The sequence below is a fragment of the Eleginops maclovinus genome, chromosome 11 (assembly GCF_036324505.1).
Source record: "Eleginops maclovinus isolate JMC-PN-2008 ecotype Puerto Natales chromosome 11, JC_Emac_rtc_rv5, whole genome shotgun sequence".
Lineage (NCBI taxonomy): Eukaryota > Metazoa > Chordata > Actinopteri > Perciformes > Eleginopidae > Eleginops > Eleginops maclovinus.
In genome coordinates this window covers 23,688,139-23,710,303 of record NC_086359.1, presented here as the reverse complement: position 1 = coordinate 23,710,303, position 22,165 = coordinate 23,688,139, and the positions used below count along the sequence as shown (strand labels likewise).

At 40.7% G+C, this 22,165-nt stretch overlaps 2 protein-coding genes across 4 annotated transcripts in view; both read right to left on the bottom strand.

The window, feature by feature from the left end:
• Window positions 1-8,327: 8,327 nt before the first annotated feature.
• panx3 (pannexin 3) lies at window positions 8,328-14,879 on the bottom strand. 3 transcript variants are annotated; one of them, XM_063896224.1, is made up of 6 exons: window positions 14,805-14,879; window positions 14,332-14,524; window positions 11,222-11,364; window positions 10,617-10,831; window positions 9,374-10,125; window positions 8,328-8,954 (listed from the first exon to the last, which is right to left on the bottom strand). In XM_063896224.1, exons 2-6 carry the CDS (start codon window positions 14,513-14,515, stop codon window positions 8,896-8,898), a joined length of 1,353 nt encoding a protein of 450 aa, XP_063752294.1. In that variant the 5' UTR covers window positions 14,516-14,524; window positions 14,805-14,879; the 3' UTR covers window positions 8,328-8,895. The 3 variants fall into 3 exon arrangements, with proteins under 3 accessions (XP_063752294.1, XP_063752292.1, XP_063752293.1); XM_063896222.1 differs by having other exon boundaries at window positions 8,328-10,125; XM_063896223.1 differs by lacking the exon at window positions 14,805-14,879 and adding an exon at window positions 14,610-14,677 and having other exon boundaries at window positions 8,328-10,125.
• Window positions 14,880-18,170: 3,291 nt separating this feature from the next.
• The window catches only part of pknox2 (pbx/knotted 1 homeobox 2), a 91,544-nt gene continuing 87,549 nt past the window's right edge, over window positions 18,171-22,165 (bottom strand). The window contains exons 10-11 of the mRNA XM_063896221.1: window positions 21,263-21,435; window positions 18,171-20,230 (exon numbers count right to left, since the gene is read on the bottom strand). Of these exons, the coding sequence (XP_063752291.1) occupies window positions 19,959-20,230; window positions 21,263-21,435 (445 nt within the window). The 3' untranslated portion in view covers window positions 18,171-19,958. The remainder of the gene's footprint in view (window positions 20,231-21,262; window positions 21,436-22,165) is intronic.

The following is a 22,165-nucleotide window of genomic DNA, read 5'->3' as shown; positions in this document are numbered from 1 at the left end:
TTCATATACAGATGACTGCTTATTATTATGAAGCTATTTAAAATCGTCATTGCTGTTGAATACATGACCTGTCTTATTGGTATGCATGTTGTTTGATTCATGTTGCATTTGTATCAGACTTTTCTTTGAATTTTGAAAAAAAAAAAAAAAAAAAAAAAAAAAAATCTTAACCTGTCGTCTTTGGGGGGCCTCCTCCTACTCGGGGGCCCTAGGCAATTGCCTACCATGCCTACCTGAACGCGACGGGCCTGCATGTGAGTGATAATGAAATGTTGATGAATTCTGCTGACAATGTTTTTGTTTTTCGTTTTTTAAAGATTTTTTGAGATTTTTATTTTTTTTAAGTGGGACTTAAAAGAGCCGCAACTAGTCTTAAAGGAGCCGCATGCGGCTCGCGAGCCGCGGGTTGAGTATCGCTGCTATAGACCATCTCTCTGGTCTTGGCCACATTCAGAAGCAGATGATTCTTTCTTGCAAAAAATGATACTTGTGATATAAAGTACTCAATCAGAAGTTAAATTTGCGATTTTAGAAGATACTAGAAAAACTACTCCGTTAGAGAACAATCTTTGGCTGAACAAAAAACAAAGGGAATCAACTCAAGCTGGACTCGGTGAACAGAAGACCAAAGAAATGAGACACAGAATAAGCAGTCAAAGCAGGGGAAGCATCTTCAAAAGGAAACCTGTGGGTTCAATGTAAAGAGAACAATTATACACACTCTATAGAGTAAGAGCTCTCTGAGAGGGTCAACGAGGACCGCTGCACATTTAGTTCTTTTTTTCTTTTCACACAAGTTCCTCTTAATAAGAAGCAAGACGGCGCAGAGGATGGCTGCCGTGTCTCGAGCTCCTCACCAACTCCACATCTTAGTGTTTTTATTGTTTTACTTTGTTGGTTGTTTTTAACTTTTTTTGCAACATGCAAACCGCCCAAGCGAGCCCTATCATCCAATATGATAGAGAACAACTTTTACACATCAGGTCGCTGGTGGACAGCAATAATCCACGACGACCTGCAAACAATGGAGAGTCTTTGTGTTTACCTGCTGGAGCTCTACCTGTGGAGCGCAGGAGGAAGAGACCACGAGGTTCCCGGGCCGGGGTCCTGGTCAGGCTGAGGAAACGTGAAAACAGGCCTCCTCTACCGAGTTTACTTCTGGCAAATGTCCAATCCCTGGATAATAAGCTGGACGAACTCCGTAGCAGGGTGGCATTTCAACGGGACATTAAGACCTGTAATGTTTTGGTTTTCACGGAGACTTGGCTCGACCCCACGATACCGGACGCCGCCATTGCTCGACACGGATTCTCCATTCATCGCCAGGACCGGACAATAAACTCAGGGAAGAGCAAGGGAGGAGGTGTGTGCTTCATGATTAACAACAAGTGGTGCTCAGATGTGGAGATCATTTTTTCGGACTGTTCTCCCAGCCTAGAGCACATCATGATCGGATGCCGGCCTTTTTATCTGCAGAGGGAGTTCACATCGGTTGTTCTAACAGCAGTGTATGTTCCGCCGCACACTGACAACAACACAGCGCTGGAGGAGCTGTATGGGATTATCGACAGGACAGAGACTTCTCGGCCAGAGGCCGCATTTATTGTGGCCGGGGATTTTAACAGAGCCAACATGAAGAAAGTCCTGCCGAAATACTATCAGCACGTCAGCTGCCCCACGCGCGGTGGAAATACACTGGACCATGTTTACACTCCTTTCCGGCATGGATATAAAGCCCTCCCCCGCCCCCCCTTCGGCAAGTCAGACCACATATCTCTTCTTCTGCTCCCCGTTTACCGGCAGAGACTGAAGTGGGACCGACCTGTGACGAGGACAGTGCAGCGTTGGTCCGAGCAGCCTGACTCTGCTCTCCGCCACTGCTTTGGCATCACGGAGTGGTGTGTGTTTGAGGAGGATGACATAAACACACATACTGACGCGGTCATTTGCTACATCGGCAAATGCATCGATGACGTCGTGTACGGACATTCCCAAATGAGAAGCCCTGGATAAACGGCGAGGTCCGAGCTAAACTTAAAGCACGGGCCATCGTGCACAGCGGCGGTGATTTGGATGAGTACAGGAATTCCAGGTATGCACTCCGGAGAGCTATTACCAGTGCGAAAAGACAATACAGGGACAAGGTGGAGTCGAACTACAAGGGCTCCAACGCCAGAAATATGTGGTCTGGACTAAAAACAATAACAGACTACAAAAGGACAACGAGTGGTGCTGAGGAAGTGTCTGCATCTCTCCCAGATGAACTGAACACATTTTATGCACGCTTTGAGAGGCCCCCGGCTGTGGGGGCACAGAAGGCCCAGGATCCCTGCTCACTGGTTTTAACCAGTGCAGATGTGTGTAGATCTCTGAAAAGGATCAATGCACACAGGGCTCCTGGACCTGATGGCATCCCTGGCCGTGCTTTCAAGGTGTGTATACGTTGTATATGCTGTGCATATGACCAATAAAACCTTGAAACCTAATACCCACTGTCATCTATGAGTCATTATACACCGATTCGGTGAGCGATTTGTGTATGTCGCCATCTAGCGACGGGGCCATTGCTGCGGTGTGCGTGCTCAATCATTACACTCATTATCCATTCAACAGTCATTGATGCTATCAATAATAGCAAGATAACCATAACCCCAAATGAATAAAGTTACTTGGTTGGACGATGTCAGACAGTGGCCTCCAGTTACTGATGAAGGTATCTGAAATTACTGATATTAATTCATGAATTAATATAATTAAATATTAGTAAACGGAAAGTAGAAGGAGATGTAAACACAGCTAGCTTCCGTTGAATTGACTAACTGACCTTAGCATGCTAACTAGCATTTAATCTTTAAGGACAGCCCACGTGATTAAAAAATAATGTAATTATTAATGTTGGAATTAAATACTTGTTTCAGCAATAAGTATGACATATTAAAATAGGATACAGCAAGAAAATAGACTGTCAACACACATCGCTATGTGTTGACGTTTGTTGTAGCTAACATGCTAACGCAAGCTTACATGACATTTCATTAACATGATATGGCTGCGACGTGATCAAAAACAAAAACACTTTTTTGCTTTGTTTCAGATAATCACCATCATCACGGACATGTAACGTTAGCCAAACATTACCTTAGCACGGACCTTCGCATACGTTAGCATAGCCTAAAATGTGTTCACACTGTAAACAAAGGCTCACAATGGTTAACTAGGCTAATTACCTTCACCAAGAAAATACTGAGAATAGGCCTACTTACCGTGCTGTTTTTATTTGGGATGAAGTTCTTTCTGTTGATGTTTACTATCCACACCTTCCGAACACCTTCATCCTCCACACGACCAGGGAAGCGGTGTAGACCAAATGGTCTACTACATGGACAGTCCTCTTTTACGCTTAAATTGTGTGTCTCGCACACAGACTTCTTCCATAATTGAAGCTTTTGGCTGTTATTGAAGCAGCCGATGACGGCACACGCCCTTCCAGACTGTCTGGGCATAATTATTGCTTTTCACAAATCTCGTTCACAAATCCAGCGAAATATCCCTTTTACTGTCTATGGAAATACCGCGAAATACACACCGCACGCACACCGCATCAATGGCGGCCGCTCTACTTCCGGTCACTTCGCCGAATCGGTGTATACAGAGAACTTTTAATATTGACGAGAACGTTCACTCTCAAAACCGTTCCGGTATGGTACTGCACCTGGGGGGCGCTGGTGGGCCAGTGCAGAATGAATGTGGTCCTATGGAGCCCCACCCATAGATTCCTACATTTCTTTGGATATAATTTTTTTTTAAATCACTGCTATAGTTTTTTAAACATGGAATGGATAATCCTCACAAACGACACATAGCTAGTATTTTATATTCGCTTGATTTTGACTAAAATTAGGTTTTTGTAAATCGGATGACGTCATGCGTGATAAATTGCTTTACGGCACCTTCTGTCTCTCCTTCCCTTTCCTTTCCTTTTAATATCGAACATACGCTCAAGGTAAGAAAACAAACACATGCTCGTAATCAGTTAACTTTCAAATTTATTTTTACAATACAATGTATGTGTGTGGTAGGATCAGTACATCCAAAGTTGACCATAATCAAATAAAAAAGTTCGATTGTAATGTCCTTTCAGAGTCCTCCTTAAGAGCTTTCTTCTTCTTCTCTTTTAACGGCGGTTGGCACCTTAAGAGCGTTGTTGATGTTCTGTGGACAGGTACCACAAAGCGTATTCTTCGGTCGTAACCAGTCGTGAGTTCTTCATTGACCAATCGGCTTTCATTAGCCAGATGCTAGCAGAACCTGGGTCGCAACTGCCCAACCTGTAAGAAAACAAAAGGCTATGACCCCCAGATTATTCCACTTTTGACGAAAAATCCCTGTCGACCTCTCGGAAACCACAGTAGTATTTTGGATTTTGTAGACGATATGCTAGGAGAATGATGTAGCTAGCCGCCTAGCTCCATAGGGGTCCATGTATTCTGCACTCGCCCGCGATCGCCCCCTAGGTGAACTGCAGCCAAATTCGGTACAATGGGGGTGAATAGAGAGTGAAGGGGCTTTCCGTAGACGGGCTTTGGTGTATAGCATTACGGTTGCTGTGTTAAAGCTCTAAAGCAAAGGCAGCTTCTGGTATCTAGGAGGGGGCTAGGACACATAAAGACAGTTTGAAATATACTCCTGGTTACTGGTAAAAATGACTTTGGGTAAACTTATCATCTTAAGAATTATATCCTAAAGCTTGGTTGAATTGTATAATATGCCACATACAATTAATGGTGGACAGTTACTTATTACATTAACTTAAGTACTGTTCTTAAGTAACATTTTTAGATACTTTTACTTTTCTTGTGTATTTCCTTTTCCTACCACTTTAAACTACTACTCCACCAAAATACAAAGGCAAATTCAGTATTTTTTAATTCACTGGATTTATTTGAGAGTTTTAGTTACTTGGTATTATTAAAATGAATATAATCAGAACATAAACAAAAACCTTATCTATACTTTGAGTACATTTACAAACTACGAACAGGAATAGAAGATATTGATGTCAACATAATTAGTAAGACTATTGTCAGCTTTAGGTCATAATGGTGTTAGAATTTTGTGAAATGTATGTCCTAATGGAATATATTCAGATTTATATGATGTTTAAGTTAGAATATTAACATCTTCATGTCAAAGTAGTTTTAGATAAATGTTAGAGTTATGTCCTGATGGTGTTGGAATACTGTCAAACTTATATCATAATGACTTGAGAATAATGTAAAACAAGAATTAAAATCAGAACTTTGATCAGTTGGCGACAATTTCGAGCCTAGACAGGCGTTCCACACTCCACAACGGCAGCTCAGAGATGTTTTTCAGATTGTCGGGAGAATGCAGCTTAACAGAAGATTCTACACTGTGGTATTTTTACTTTAACTTCCTGTACAGGCTCTGAATACTTCATCAACTGCCCACTATCATCACACTCTTCAATGACAGGCTTTTCAAGGCGCCTCTGATACAACCCATAGCTTCGCCTGTGTTTTTGTGTGTCTCAGTGTGTTTTTCGGCTCAGTGTGGCCATCAGTTTTAATTTAAGGTGCGGTTTTCATTAAGTGGCCGTTTGAACAAGGAGCTGAGCTACAGTAGATCAATTCTGCCATGGACTGGAGGTCACCTCAGCTGTGCTTAAAAGTTCAGTATCGCCTCCTGTTTTGCATGCTGGGACCACTTTAAAATCACTTCAAATTCCTCCAGCTCAGGATCTAATCTGTAGGCTTCTGACCTTCACTCTTTTACAACCAGAAATCTTTAGGGAAAAACAGAGTATTTTTTATTCACTACATGGGAGACACAACTTTATTTCAGCTAGCTGTTGCTTGACATGAAAAAAGTATCAGTCATGACAAAAATGTATTAGGTTAGTTGAAAGCAATAATGTTAAGTTTAAATAAAATAACATTAGGTTCAACTTAGTGTTATTGTTTTCATCTAACCTAATACAGTGATGTGACATTTTTTTTAACATAATACATTTATTTAAAGTCAATGTTTCAGTTTCCTCACTGCATAGGTACAACATTACTGTCTAAACACGCTTTGCATTGCACATTGAAACATATGCTTCAATAAAATGTATAAACAGATGTTCTTATATCTTAAAATAGAATATATTTAAGAAAAACAATAATAAAGAAAATAGGCCATGATGGATCAAAAGCAGAAATAAAAAATAGGGGGAAATTATACATACATACAGTACATACAGCTCTGGGAATAATTAAGAGACCCCTCTAAATGTTTCATAAATCCTTATCTCTAAATGTATGGCAGCCATTCCAGTGTCTGTTGAATTCCAACACAGAGAAAAGTGTTTTCTTGTAATTTCTTTTTGGTTGCTTGCTGGCACTTTACCTCAGATCTCACTGAGGCCGGTGTGCAGCACACACATACCTTGATGTTACCTGCTGCAGAGCCCTCTGTGTGTGTCTCGTTTAACTGGAAGGAACACATTTAATGCAGAGTAATGTGATGTTTCCATGCAAACACTAGATTTCCCATGCAAAGGTAGAGGAAGGGTTAGGGCAGAGATGTCAAACTGTAAAAACAGTACAAGTTCACGGAGCTTAATGCTGAGCTGTGGGCTGCCGGAGTTATGTAAGCTCTGATGAAACCACCTCAGTATCATGGATGTAACAGAGTCATCACCGTGATCCAGACAGGATGGAATGACAGTGGAGGAATTAAAGAACACCTTTGATCTCGCATTTAAGTCAAACCCTGCTCTAAAGTGTGAGTAACGTGCAACACTTTTGGAAACAGTGCAAACACTAGAAGTTGGAAGCCCATTGACATGTCTGTACTGAAGGTTTCCAGAAACTTCATGAACATCTAATCCTCCCGTCACAGCAGTGTCAGCCTACAGTCTCGCAGAGGTGTCTGGACCCAGTACACGCCTGATTAGAATGATCTGAAAGAGACTGCATTCCCTTTCATTTACATTACAGGGATTATAAATATCAACACTGACCCCATGTGTGATGCATTAAACATATTTACAGCAGCCATTGAAACAAAATGGCCAGTGTAGTCTCAGCATGACTCAATAATGCCCCCAAGTGGCCGGAGTCAGCCGGCTAAAGCCAGCACATCAACAAAGCCTTCACAAACAGCAGATAATTGTGTTTTCCCTTGTTTGAAGCTCTGAATTATGTTTGCTACTTTAAAAAAATACACAGTCGACAACATTCATTATCACCATCTGTCTGCGTTCCTCTGCCTCTCTGCCAGATGGATGATGGAGGATGGGATCTGACATGCATGACTGTTGATGACAAGAAGAATCACCAGCTTTGCTTTAAAGTTCCGAGTGCAGCAGCATGGAAGCCTAATCATCATTTTAGCATAGATAATATCCAGAATTAAAAAGACTATTGAGTGCCCTGTGACTTCGTGTCCAGGATTGAAAGATAGTACATTGTGACCTGAGATACTGCCACACACACACACACACACACACACACACACACACACACACACACACACACACACACACACACACACACACACACACACACACACACATCCTTTGTTGGACATGGTTCATTATAATTCTCAGATGTTCACTATACTTTTGTAAGTAGTAGCAATCTGTAAAACACTCACACATGGTCACACAAACATTTTATGGCTAGTTCTTTAAGAGAGGCGATGGGTTTTTAATTGGTGTCAAGCAAGTCCTGTCTTCAGCTGTTTAATTCAACATCAATTATAAACAATTTGGCCGCTCACAGTCCAGTAATAGTTATTTTGCAATGCACACACACACACACACACACAACCCATGCCTCAGAGTTTTTAGTGCACAAAGTTATAACTTCAGACAAACAACATAATACTGTGATGCCAACAACAACTACTGATATATAGTAAAAAATTACCATCTAATAGGGAGATAAACTACTTGAAACAACTTAAAAAATTAAATATAACTTTATGTCTACCTTTTGTAGAAAGGAAATAGGAACAGCAGAGGACTTGAGTCCTTCCACATCTGAAATTGCATGTTGGACAAATGAAAGCACTAAAAAAGACTGTCCTTAAATGTCAAATTGAGTTTGAATTTCTGATGTATTTCATTACAACTATAAACAGCAACTATATGTAAACTGTACTTATCAATCAAAACTAAACAAGAACATCAAAACAAATATAATGGATTTTGTGAATATTAATGACAGAAACACCAGAGATTGAACAACTGCATTTATTTATAATAACATAAAATGCACTTTAAGAACTCACAGACAGAACTCATTTTATGTGTTCAATGTAAATATTAGATAAAGAAAGCAATAATGATAATGAGTGCAATATTGTATACCGTGACTCTTCAGTATAAGTGCATACTGTTAATGACAGTTGAATCTACAGGTGCTACTGACACTGACAGATGTTACACACATCACATCTGACACACAGTTTCTTATTACTCTCAGGACTCCTATGTCTCACAAATCTCCAATCTAACCAAGTCATGATGACAAATATTTGTGTTATAGGGACATACTTTACTGACACTTGTGCTGCATGTTCTCACGCCATAATAAAAACAGCCACTTGCATTCTCTTCTTTGTCTTCTTCCTTTACTGTCCTCCTGAACATGTGACCAAAGTAAGGATGGCAGCTACAGATTCACAGATGCTGAATACGGACAAATCCACTTTTATGGATTCATTAATTTCTAGCCAGAACAATCTGCCCTGTTCTTCTAAAAGAGGTTATTTGTGTTGTGTTTGTGACTGTAGAAGCCCATGATTGGTGTCCCCAGCCTTTGTAGGAACATCTACTGTAGAGTTTCTGTTTCTGTAATCACATTGATTTAATCCATAGGAGGCTTAGTAATTACTAAATGGTGTAGTCTCCTTCAACTCATGGTACCCCTGGTGGTTTGGCTCTGTGAAGAGACAGAGAGGGCAGTTAGGGCTAGGAAGTACCACACATCTATCTCATTATCAGCAGGTGCTCTTTTAGAAAAAAAGGCAGTTAAGTCTGGCTTCAAAAGGCATTATCAAAAGCAATAAAGTAACAGACAAAAATAAAATAAACACTAAACAATGTTGTTTTTAATTTACTTGACTTTGGCCTGACAGTAGATGTTTATCAAACCCCCAGGTCCATATGAATATGACCTGTTTCTGTTATTGAGTGTTGTTCAGTGGAAATTGCTTGTGCTACCTCATTAAGAGTACTTGTTTTTCATTTCACAGCCTTTATCTGGAGGTTACTTTATGATTTTCTGTACATCCCAAATGATGAAGACAAAAATAGCCACTAGCAGAATGCGTTTAAGTGTGTAGATAAGCGTTACGGTACCCAGACTCATATTGTCCTCCACTAGAGGCCTCTTCTCGCTGCAGTTGACCACTCTTCCCTGCGCTGCTCCCAGAATAGTCATGATGTCGACGAGGTTGAGCTTCCCTTCCTCCTTGGCCTCCCCCACCTCCTCTGCCAGCTCCATTGCAGCCTCTTCACGCTCTTCCAGCTCCTCTTGGGTCAGCATTGCATTCAATCCCTGCCCTGCAGTGGTGTCGCCCACCTGTGGTGGCGCCAGGGAGCACAGTGCCCTCACTTTCCCATAGGACATCAGCTGAGCTACGTTGGCTCGCAAGAAGAGCAGGAGGACATTGAGGTCATTCAGTGGGCAGCCCAGTCTGCGGCGGTTGAGGAGGTCAAGGGCAGGGAGGACATCGTAGACAGAGATGAAAGTGGTGTCCCAAACAAAGAGACGAAGCAGGCTGAAGAGGACGATAGGAGCCAACAGGACATAAATGGCACCATTTGCCACGCTTATCACCTGGAAAACCAACTGGCCAATCATTTTACACTGAACCAGTTCAGGAACCCAGTTCTGATCTCGCAGCATTCCAGTGCGTATAAAGCAGCTAAACTCGTCCTGCAGGAAGGCGGAGAGGTGGAAGTAGGCCAGGTAGAGACAGGCAGCTGTCATGAAGGTCAGAAGGAGGAAGCCCCTCAAGAAAAGCATGCTAACAAGGAAATAGGAGTTTTGTTTGCACCGCAAGTATCTCTCCAGTAGAGGGTACTCAAAGTATCGCTTTTTCTTGGCCCTGCAATTGGACAAGGAAAATAAACTAAGCAAGATGTCCTCCTTCATGTTCATACAGACACACACACCCAGCTGGGAGCTTTCAACCCCACCCACAATCTTCTACTTTTAGCTACGAGGAGTTGCCCACCGCAACACCCACATCAGTCCTGCACAGCTAAGAGCCTTACATAATTGTATATCAATGACAGTTGCATATGGGAGAGGAGCACCTTTTTAAATTACAATTCCCTGTTAATCAGGACTTTCAAACTGACAGCACAGGATCCGTTCCGTAACCTTTGAGCATTATTTCTCACTAGCAGATTGGATTGTTTGCTGCTGCAATGACCTGATTAAATCTAAGGGAATCATTCAAGTTTATTTTAACCAGGCTTATTGTAGTTTGGGGCAAATCAACATTCAAGATTGGGTTCCTCAAAAGACTGATATGAAATCATATAAAGAGCATTAAATATTCGTGCTACAAGCCTTCAGTTGGTGGTTCCTTACCGTTGCAGTTCAGCCTGAAATGTGAGCGGGTTCTTCGTGTTCTGACGCATATCAAGGATGCTCTGGGCCAGTCGGATGGAGCGGTTGTAAGAATTGTCCAGTTCGTCAATTATGAAAAGCAGGTCGGAGCCCAGTGTTGGCATGACGAGCTGGCGCCAGATCAGAGCCGGCAGGTACATCAAGACCGCCATGGCCAGGAGAGAGTAGGGAAACATCTGGAGGGACAATGATTGATAAGAGATTGAGTGGCAGAAGAGTTGACACAAGCACATTTGTCACATGGACCCAATTTCCCCCAATGGATCAATAAAGTATTCCTGATTCTGATAAACAATCACCAATATACCAGCATAACCGAGGAACAACCACAGGTCCTGGTTTAGGACTACTTCCCTGTTTGTGTCTGGCCTCTAAATGTCAACTGAACTCGATATGAAAAATTGATTTAGCAAGTGCTCTGCATCTCATGTAGAGGTACACTGACATTTAGAACTGATGTTTTGCAAGTTACAGTAAAGAGAAAATGTGTTTCAGCAGTTCAACTCAGTCAACAACTTGGTGGAAGTAACATGTGAAGCGAGCTGGATCAGAACCTCTCAACTTACTTTGTGTACCCAGAGTGAGCGCTCTTCAAAGTTCCCATCACTGTCAAACTCATGATGCATCAGAGAGTCCCAGCAGTATGTGTCTACATAGCTGGCCTGCTTGATCGTGAAATTGCTGGGAGGGAAACAGCTGATCTGAGGCCCTGCAGAATAAACAAATGCTGATTTGTCACATCATCTGCTAATATGGGGAATTACTCACACACAAACTCACACACACACACACACACACACACAGTGCTGGAGGTCGACGGGCACTTTCAATTCAGGGGTTCAGAGTTTCACAGAAAAAATCATATGTTCCCAAATGACAACCTTTCATTTCAAACCCAGGGCAACTCCATTCCAAGTTTGGCCTCCGCCTTATATTTAGTTCACCTTGATATAAACACATGTAGTCCAACCACTTAAATCTATGTTCCTCACTAATCTGTCATTTTCCAAGGGTGCTCCACCCTTAACAGAGCACTTGGGAAGGAACATGGACCTTTTATTTATATCTGCCTGTAAGTAGAAACATAATGACACTCATTTACTGTCAGGATTTCTCCTGCCAGCCCTCCTCACTACAAGCAACTGTTACATTTATACTACAGGCGTGTGTGTTTGAATGTGTAATTAATCAGTCACATTTTAAAATACATAAGTGATGCCAAAAATATATTTTTGGCAGTTGATGGAGGATAATAACTCACAGAAAAGTTACAGCATATGTTTTTAGACTGATACTGAACTCAAACTGAGCATGTGTTGTCTATGTTGGTTTAGAAGAAGAAATAGGAACAACACAAGGAATGTAAGAACATTCATGAAGGAATTTCATTTGGCATTAGAAAGACACAACTCTCTTCAAATCATACAGCATATTGCATGGAAATTGGTCAACGTGTATTTAAGATAATGCACATTTGAGTTCAATAATGATCCTTTTAATATTATCTTTCATATAATGTGTTTCTATTCATTAGAGTTTGCAGGGGCCACCTGATGTGTGTATACATTTTTGTTTGAACTTGTGTAATCCATACTCTGAGAAGGCTATGAAGACTCCTTTTTAGGGTATGGGAAAGTGACCTACACAGAAAGTTAAGAAGATTGGGTATGAGAGAGGGATCTATACATCTGTAGCTGCAACAGGAAAGACGTATGAGATGTGAAATGACGGTTAAGATTGGACTGCTTGGTTGCCATCTGTAGGTGGTGTTTAAACCTATTTAAACCTTTATGAATCTTTCTGGCTTTGGGGGGCACTATCTGATTGACTGCTAAAGAGCAAGGTAGTGTTTTGTCATTATTGTGTTGTTGTACAACAAAATGATAGTTAATGAACCATATCTGTCTTTGTGTTTTATTGATCTCTCTCTTTTTTATTCTTTCATATTGTGAACGATTGAATCCACGACAATCCCTATTCTGAATGTTCAGGACAGATGGACGGAGCAGTGGGAACAGAGTTGGTTGGTCCTGTACCGATGGAAGCTGCACAGGTATAATCTGAAATGATGATGATGTGTTCATAATACCAGATGACACCACTATGTTCTCATGTTGCTTTCTGTGGGAATCTGTTTTTCCAGTTTGTTTTTGGCCGCTTGTGTTGACAAGTCTGACTAAATTAAAAAACAGCTGCAGATGCCTGTTAAAAAATATTCCTCTTAATTCCCTACCCCTGTGAGCCCTCTGGCAATGAGAAGGAACCTACGTTTCTGCCACCTCTCCTGTCTCCTACTCCCACTCCCCAATTTACATAGGCAGATTATCTCCACATTACTGCTTTGTACAAGCAGTCTTGGCTCAGAGTCCAGGTGCAAGTAAACCCGACTCCCGACAGCAGCGCAATCAAGAACTGTTGTTAAAATGACAACCCAGCGTATAGGCAGCCAAGATCCATCAGTGGAGCCCCTTAGCCCGCCACCACACAATGTTCTAAACCCCCCTCCAGTTAATCAACATATCCTCTCATTTGACTCAAAAAGGAGGGGGCTGCTACAGAAGAACTTTGCCTTGTAATTACATCGTGCTAGCGTTAGTGAACGCCGCTCTCAATCATCCCCCATGGCAATTAGCATCAGGAGCATCAGACTGATTGCAGACCAGCTCTGGAGAGACAGCGTTTAGTTCAAAGTCAAGGGAGTCAGCATCGTGAAATACACTCCTGCTTCAGACCTGCCACGTAGTCTTTGGATTGTCAACCAGGCTTTTTGTGATCCTTACATGGCCGCGGACAGACCAGTGATGGGCATGTTTATTATGTTAAAAACCACAGGTCAACACAAGAGTTATTATTATGCTAACCCTTTCTTATTCCCAATTCATCACACAGCTTTGTCAGGACTCCTTGGCATCACTTTGTAACACCCTGTGCATCCTTTGGTGTAGCTGAGATAAAGACAAGAAAATTCCATAGGTGTAGGAACATATCATGGTTTGTGTTCTTATAAGTAAGTTTCACAAATAGTCAATGTTACATTTTTTCAGTGTATGTCTGAAAAGTTGCTATAATGTCTGATATATTGATATATCTGATATTGCCACAGATGGGTTTACAGTGGAGATGGTTGAATGTTAGTAGCTAAAAGGTGTCTTCGGTATCAGCCAAGTATTGTGTCAACGTGTGAATTAGATGTGGCTAATTATTGTAAGGAGGTCTTAATGAAATCAGAAGTGAATGTCCCTTATTTTATGATAGGTGCTGATTAAGTCTTTTCTCACAATTGTATCACAGGGCCCTAATTGTGTTAAGTAAAGTGCTATATAATTACAGTATTCTTTCTTGTTGCTCTGTATATTTAGTTTCGTCAAGTAAGAATGTTAAGAGATGTGATTGCAGAAATAAAAACCTGGGGAAGATCAAATATGTTTTCAAACTAAGCTTTAAAACAGTAACACATTTGGTTTACTTTTTCAGTACACAAAATATAACATTTCTGTCTAAACCCTTGTGCTAATGTTGAAACTTAACATTTGTATGGTATTACTTCTTATCACAAGTTCAACAAATGCAGTTAAGCAGGTCAATTATAAGCAGTTTAAGGAAAACCCTTCAGAGGACCATGCGCAACAGTGTGAGTGAAACACAGGAAATGTCTTAGAAAGCGAGAGTTGCTCACCTAGGGAGATCTCGCGGGCGAAGGCCATGCCCACCAACATGAGCGGCAGGCCGACAGACACAAACTTGATAACCTTGTCCAAAGGAAGCTCCAGCTCCAGGTGGCTGAGTCGGTTCACCCCGGGCCCGCCCTGCAGCAGGGCATCAGATAGCATGGCCTTGGCCGCGGCCTGGGCAATGGACATTTTGAGCTCCTACCCAGTGATAAGAAAAAGGTTTAGTTTTTGACACATTTAAGTAGCAGAGAAGATAAAGTGTGCTGTAAGAACAAATCATGACCTTTGTCACGTGCCACTGATTTCCGTTCTCTATCTTATCTCTACCTTAGCACTGGTACCTATAAATCTAAAGGAATTAAAAACCTGTAGAGGATTACTTTTCCAGTTATGGGAAAATTCCAGTACAAATGCAAAACCATTATTTAAAGTAAATAATCTCATTGTAAACACTTGATGGAAGTCTTAGCCGACTTACCTTAAGTCTTCCAGCTTTCTTAGGTTAAACTGTTACAAAAATGATTCCTCTAAGGGCCTGCACAGTGTTGGAAAGCTTCTTAAGTATTCAGGGAGGGTCTCTGTAAATGAGAGGCTGGATCTGGGCTGTATCTGGGCTGGACTGGGCCGAGCCGAGTCTGGCTTTAATTACAGAGCGGACATCTGGGAGCATGTAGGCGCCCAGATGGCACTGGCTGCAGCAGACCTCCAGTACTCCACATTGGGCAAGGCAGTTGACGCTGTGAAGCATGGTGACTGTGGCCCACTTCAAACCAGTGAACCATCGCCAGCGGCTTTTTCAGCCTCTGTCATTCTGAGACTATTTTTACTGCACTTCAGCCTCAGAGCTGAGAGACTGTACAGCAGGGATAGTCATGTTTCTGTCCAAAGCAGGGTCTGTGTTTGAGAGGAAAAATAAACTTGTATTTGATTATATCTGACATTAGAGTTGTGGATGGGAAAAACTAAACTGTGGGGTTTCTGAATCTGAAAACATGCGGCATACAAATGAAATTAACAAGCCTTCATTGCATGGCTTCTGTTTCATCTTTTTGAGTGTTATATTTTGTGATGTGAGGGAGGGCCACAGTCACAGCGACTGAACTGAAGCAGAGGAATAGTCATTTTCAAGAATTTGTACTCAAATCATTAATCATTCATTTGGAGTTCTGTTGCCATCTGATAAATGAAAGTCAAACATCCACTTTACTTTAGGTCTGCTTTTGTTATCCTGTGAATATATGGCTGTTTAGTCTCCACTGCTCCACTGTGTACAATGAACTTTGTCAGACATCTGTAAGGACATTGGAAGAGGTACATAGTGGGTTTTTCGTTAAATGAAAAAACTATGAAAAAAAATGGCAAAAAAGCGAGGAGATAGATGTTCAAATGCTCTGTCAAGATGGTGACAAAAGATGATTAGTACACAAAATGTAATCGTTCATATCTTTCTCATGAAACAGTTATAAAAATGTCAGCCTTAATCAGCTTTTTTTTTTATGTAAGAATGAGACGTTAGCGATTAGGATTACATGTATGACACTGTTTGGACAAAAAGGTAAACTATGAAACAGGATTTCAAATACAGATAGTTACAGTGACTTCTATCTTTGGTATGTCCCTAAGAATTCCAAGCAAACTAAATATTGCATCCATGTAACATTTCAAGTAACCCTCAAGGAATGTGCACTTGGAAGGATTTCTCCCCAAAGGTTTTGTCAGATTGTTACATTGCTTTGTGGCAAGTTGAGCCAGGCTTCCACATCTGAACCTTAAAACCCTGGCTCTGTTTCTGCTTTGGCATCCCAACAACATTAATTTAGTGTCCCGCTATAAAGGAATGAATGGCCTGTGTTTTTCATTCTCTGTTTGAACCAGGCCAGGCTGGTGAGCTATACATGGTCAATAATAAATGGACTGTATGTATGTACACTGATAAAACGGAAATGTTGACTTTAAGTAAATGTACTATGTTAACAGATTTCACATACCTGTATAAGGTTAGTTGAGAGCAATAACATTAAGCTTTCAACTAACGAACAAAATCATGTGGAGTCAACCTTTCAGATTTTCAGTGTTGCCCAAGGACACATTGACATGTTGACTGCAGGAGACTGGTTTCAAACCCACAACCTTTCTATTGATGACCACACTTAGTTACAGGGTTGGGAGGGTTACTTTTAAAATATAATCTATTACAAATACCAGTTATATGTGAAATAAATGTAATCAGTAACTTAATCTCAGTATCACAATACAAGAGTAATGTAATCTGATTACTTTCTATTACTCTTAGATTACCTCAATACCAAATGCAATGTTAATAAAAGAAAGATTAAATAAATACCAATAAGTGGTTTTCTACTTAAGTGTAAGACAACAGAAAATGTGACCTTAGAGAAAGGAAACCAAGATATTAACTAACAAAATATGTCCTTTTAAATTGTAGGATAGACCTAAAGAATAGTAGTTAACAAATGCCTATTTAGTTTAATACCTGGATTATTACATTAATGGTTTAATAAAGCAGGTGTTCACCAACTGCATTAAAAAATATATATACATCCAGAAAAGGACAAATAAAGCATCTACCTATAATATGTACATTTGTATTTAAAAAAGCTATTGTAAGATTGTAATCCCCATTTTCTTAATGTAAAAGTAATCTGATTACATCTTGTTTTATGTAGGGAATACAGTGACCTTTTTTGTATCCTGATTACTTAATCCTGTGACATGTTATCCATTTCTCCCTGAGCCTGAGTGTGAACAACAGATTTAAATTATGTTGACCATTCATGCATTATTTAGTGTTGTATTGGTTGAACCCTGAACCCTGCTCGCCTGAAGTGGACCACACTGCAGCTCCAACCTGACTCTGTATAAATAACAAACACTCAGTCATTATTTATGACCGGTTCTGCTGCTAATGCTGCCCCATGATAAATAACACTGCCAACCCCAGCTGTGGTGGAGACTCGTGTTCATACTGTTCATTCAGGGTCACAGGCTGCTCCTCTGACCTGTCGTCCAGAAGTCCCATTTGGAATAATTACAGAAGAAATGTTGTAAGGCCCATACCCTCAAACTACGTTTATTTTTTATTAGATGACTCTATAAATATGGTGATTTCCTCGCATGTTTGACATCCTTTGAGCATGTCTTCCTCATGCTGATGTCAAGGATTAATAGCCACATCACATGATAGCTACCTTCCAGTATATCATTTTGAAGCCCAACATAGCTACTGCAATTCAAATTCCTCCTACTGAGGGAGGAGAGAAGTGGCATAACAGATGTTTAATAAGTGTTGCTGCAATTAAAGAATGAACTTTTTTCCGATGGGAAGAAGAACAACGCAAGGATGCAATTACACACAAGCCGTGTAAAACAATACAATGTGGCCCTGCACTACACACCCACAGAAGTTATTATCATTTACACCGAGGAGGCAGAATCCACACTGAGGAGCAGAAACCCTGTGGTGGAGAGTTTTTTATATTCGCTGGGAGAGCGTTTGGGCGGGCATCTCACAGTAAGTTAAATCACAGGCTGCAGCTTTAACCAGTGGGTGGGAGGCTGCACGTGACAGGAAAATGAGGTAAGTTAAACCAATATTTAGACTGACTCTATAATCTGGAAACATGTTACAGTGTATCAGGGAGTGAGAGGGTTGGGAAGTGTCACACACACACGTAAGCCACTATTTATTATCTAGTGTTTAACTAGTGCTTTAATCTCTAAATATTCTCTAACTAAAACTGATTATTTCCTCTGGGAGTTTATTTCCCTGGATGTGTTCAGTCTTAACACATGCAAAACTTTCATATCACAAAGTCAAAGTCAGTACCTTTACATGTTTTAATTATTAAAATTGGTCTATTGAAACACAATAGATTATGACAACCAAGTGTACAAATGAAATAGAAATATTCCCTATTGTCTGCCACTGGTTGTGGAAGATCCATTTAAAAAATCAATGGGGAAAAGAATATCAATGAGCAACAAACTTCACAATGAACAATCAGAACATTCAATATAACATGGAGGTTCTTTTTCTAGACATCTTCACATTAGAAACGAGCAACTCAATGTGTGTTTTAGTACAAAACAGAGAACTCTTTCACAGCTTCTTCAAAATCCTTCACATAAAAACTGAGTTATATTTCCCTCTTTTTCATTTTTCTAAATTCTCTTCTGTCGCCTTGAAAAAGTTTGTCAGTGAAAGAAACTGGCCGTTGGCGGTCTCTGATTCCGCTCCATGTTGAGGAGAGGGTGAGACAGTTCGTCCTGACTGCAGCGCTCGACATGCTCTTATTTTGAGACAGAATCACCCGAGGTCATAAAAATACATAAGCAATTTTCTAAGACTGACTTGGTGGTTGAAGTCCAGTATGTGCATGGGCACCAGGAAATACAACAGCCTTATTCAGAAAGTGAGTAGAAGCACATGTTGTTCCTTCAGCTACTCTGATGCCACGCAAAGAAATACAAAATAAATATGCAAACATTCAACTTCAGAATGCAAACATAAAACATCTGATATACATACTATAGTGTATGTGCGGTCATACACCAGTTTATTTGTTTTTTTTTGCTCATGGGTGAAGAAAAACAAGGTGTGAAAGAGAAAGATTCTTTAAAAAGTCATGCTCTAAAAGGATTTCTGCAGCAATGAGTCAAGTGACGAAGTAACACACTGAGTGTAGTCCGACCTGAGAACCGATGAGTCATGAGAAGGCGTGAATGATTATCCAGCCGTGGAAGCAAACACAAGCAGTCACTTCTGCAGATATTCGGAAAGCATTACCTTTTCTAATGTTCCTTTCTTCAAGCACTCACTCTATTTTTAGAAAGCACACTTAATGCAATGTTAGACTGTGAGTTCAAATTGAGAGTACTTTCAGCAAGCCGCAGAGCTGCAATTTTGGAGATATACATTCAACCAAGTAGATGTTTTCACATGCAGCCAAAAATCTCACTGTGCAAAGAGTTCTTTTTATTTTTTGATGCATGTGCAGCTACTCAAGATGGTTCCGTTGACAGTAACCTGAGATCCAATCAGCCTCCGAATGCTATGGCTCTGTTCTAAACAGGTACTGTAAAGTGGTTCAAATCTCTCAATTTAAAACTGGCAGTAATCGTTTAAACCTTTGAGTTCCTGTGCCATTTCTGCCCACGACTAACAGGAGCTAAAATGTGCTTCTTTTTTAATTCAATGTATAATTTCAACAGATTTCACATAACTGTATTAGGTTCGTTGGAAGAAATAATATCAAGTTGAAATAAAAAATATTAGGTTCATCTTAATAATTTTGCTTTTAACTAACCTAATACAGTTACGTGAAATCTGTTGGCATTTAATTGAAGTGTTAAAACAATGTATCCAAATATTTCAGGGGCTCACTGCATGAGAACATACGATAATAAAACGGAAACACACACATTTGTTATTAAACTCATTAATCCTCTGTAGTCGGAGGGTCAGTGTGTGTGATAGGCTCCATGGTGGCTCTGCATAGAGTCTCTGATGAATATGGAGGAAACACACTCACTGGTTCTCTAAGTCACTCAGCTTCAGAGCTGTCGGGTCTGAGTCTGCATGGAGAGGACGATGGATTAAAGTCTGAGACCACTACTCTAGGTCCTCTCTGTGCTCCATGAGCAGGTCTCTCCGCCCCCCTCCCCCGCTGGACATTTGCCTTCCCCTGTCATTCTCCTCGTCTCCATCTCCTTCCTCCTCCTCCTCTTCCTCTTCCATTCCTTCCTCCTCTTCTTCCTCCTCTTCCTCCTCGTCATCCTCCTCGGTGCCGTCCATGGAGTCGTCTGCTGCCAGCATGGCCTGCTGCATGGCCAGGGTGGCCGAGTCTGAGGACAGGGACTGGAGACTGTCCATACTCAGCGGGTCTGGGGGGGAGATATAAACCGGACAGACTGATTCCATTACATACTCTTCCATTGATCCGTGCAGCTTCCTGTTCTAAATATACTTCCATGCAGTTAAGGTAAGGCAGCTAATGATGGGTCATTTTAAAGGGACCATTTAAAATAATTAAATACCAGTGACAAAAACAATGGAGACACATTAAATTGCGATATAAATTGATTTGGAGTTGAGTTTTTTTTTATATTCTTTCAATTAAAAGTGATGTAACTGCAGTGCTTACACTAAAGAGACAATAAATAATGTACACTAATGCCTGGAAGCAATGTCTCCCCTGATGGAATAAAAACTACAACAATAAATAAACAGATTTTACTATAAAGCTACTACTATCACTGCTACTAAAATTCTTACTACTACTATGACTATTACTACTACTACTACTACTACTACTACTACTACTACTACTACTACTACTACTACTAGTGCTACTACTACTACTACTACTACTACTACTACTACTACTACTAGTGCTACTACTACTAGTGCTGCTATTTGTTTCACTGTTTGTTTAAATTAATGGCAGAAAAGTTGGATTATTCTGTCTTTAACTACTACAGCTGCAGTATAGAGATAATTAATAAGCAGATACTGACAGGCAATGGAATCTGTAACCTAAAAGTGGGCTTGGTATGAAAATTAATCTCATGATTGACTAAAAGCTATTTATACATTTGTTCTTTTCACAAGAGAGTGCTTCAGAACACACTCAGGTGGAGTTTATGAGTACTGTAGGAACAATACAGATCTTTTTCAGGAAATGTATACCCCTTTTGCCTTCACATATTCTAACCTTGATAAATAAAGAGCCAATAGTGACATCTAGTGTGAACATTTCTGTCACAGGTTTTATTTTAAAAATGTGTGTGTGTGTGTGTGTGTGTGTGTGTGTGTGTGTGTGTGTGTGTGTGTGTGTGTGTGTGTGTGTGTGTGTGTGCGCGTGCGTGCGTGTGTGTGTTCTGTTTTCTTCATTAGGAAATGTGAGTGTGCCGTACTGTCTGAGTTGTTTCCTGATCTGTGTGCCTGCAGAACTCCGGCCACGATGGAGTCGGGCCAGAAGCGCTGAGTGGGGCGGTGCTGGGACTTCATCTTCTTGGCTTTAGGGGCGGGGTCGGGGTTACTGGCGTCCAACATGGGCTGCAGAATCCGCCGCCGAGCGTTAATGAACCTGTGGAACCGAGAAAAGGCATTTCAGATTCCAGATAGGTTTCCTTTAACCAATGCAACTCCTTCGTTATCCAAAATTGTATTTTCAAGTGGTTTTCAAAAGTCTTCTCAAATACGATTACATTTTTTATATTCTGTTTCTTAAGAAAGGACAGTAACATAACAAACTGACACATTCCCCCCTGGCAGGGGATTTCGGACCATCTGGACCATAACCTCTCGCACTTAACCAGCCCCCCCCCCCCCCACACACACACACACACACACACACACACACACACACACACACACACACACACACACACACACACACACACACACACACACAAACATCATGCATGAAATTAATGCACATCATGTGAACAAATAACATATTGTCCTTTTTAATACTCCATTCCTGTTCATCATGATGAATGATTTGCACATTTCTGCATAACACTACCTCTTTTAAACCTCACCTTTAAAATATAATAAACTGTATTTTGTCATATATTCACTAACTCAAATATGTTCTCACAAAGGTTTAACCGTTTTTGAAATATTTCCTTTTTATAATCTTTGTATTTTTGAAATGTTCTTCCAATTTATTTGCTTATATTGTGTTTATGTTTCCGCCACTATACAACAAAGCAACTCCTTTTATGTGTAAACCATCTTGGCAATAAACGTGATAGTGACTCTGAAGAAGGGAGGCACACTTCAGGTGTGCCTGATCCACATGGCCAGGAGAT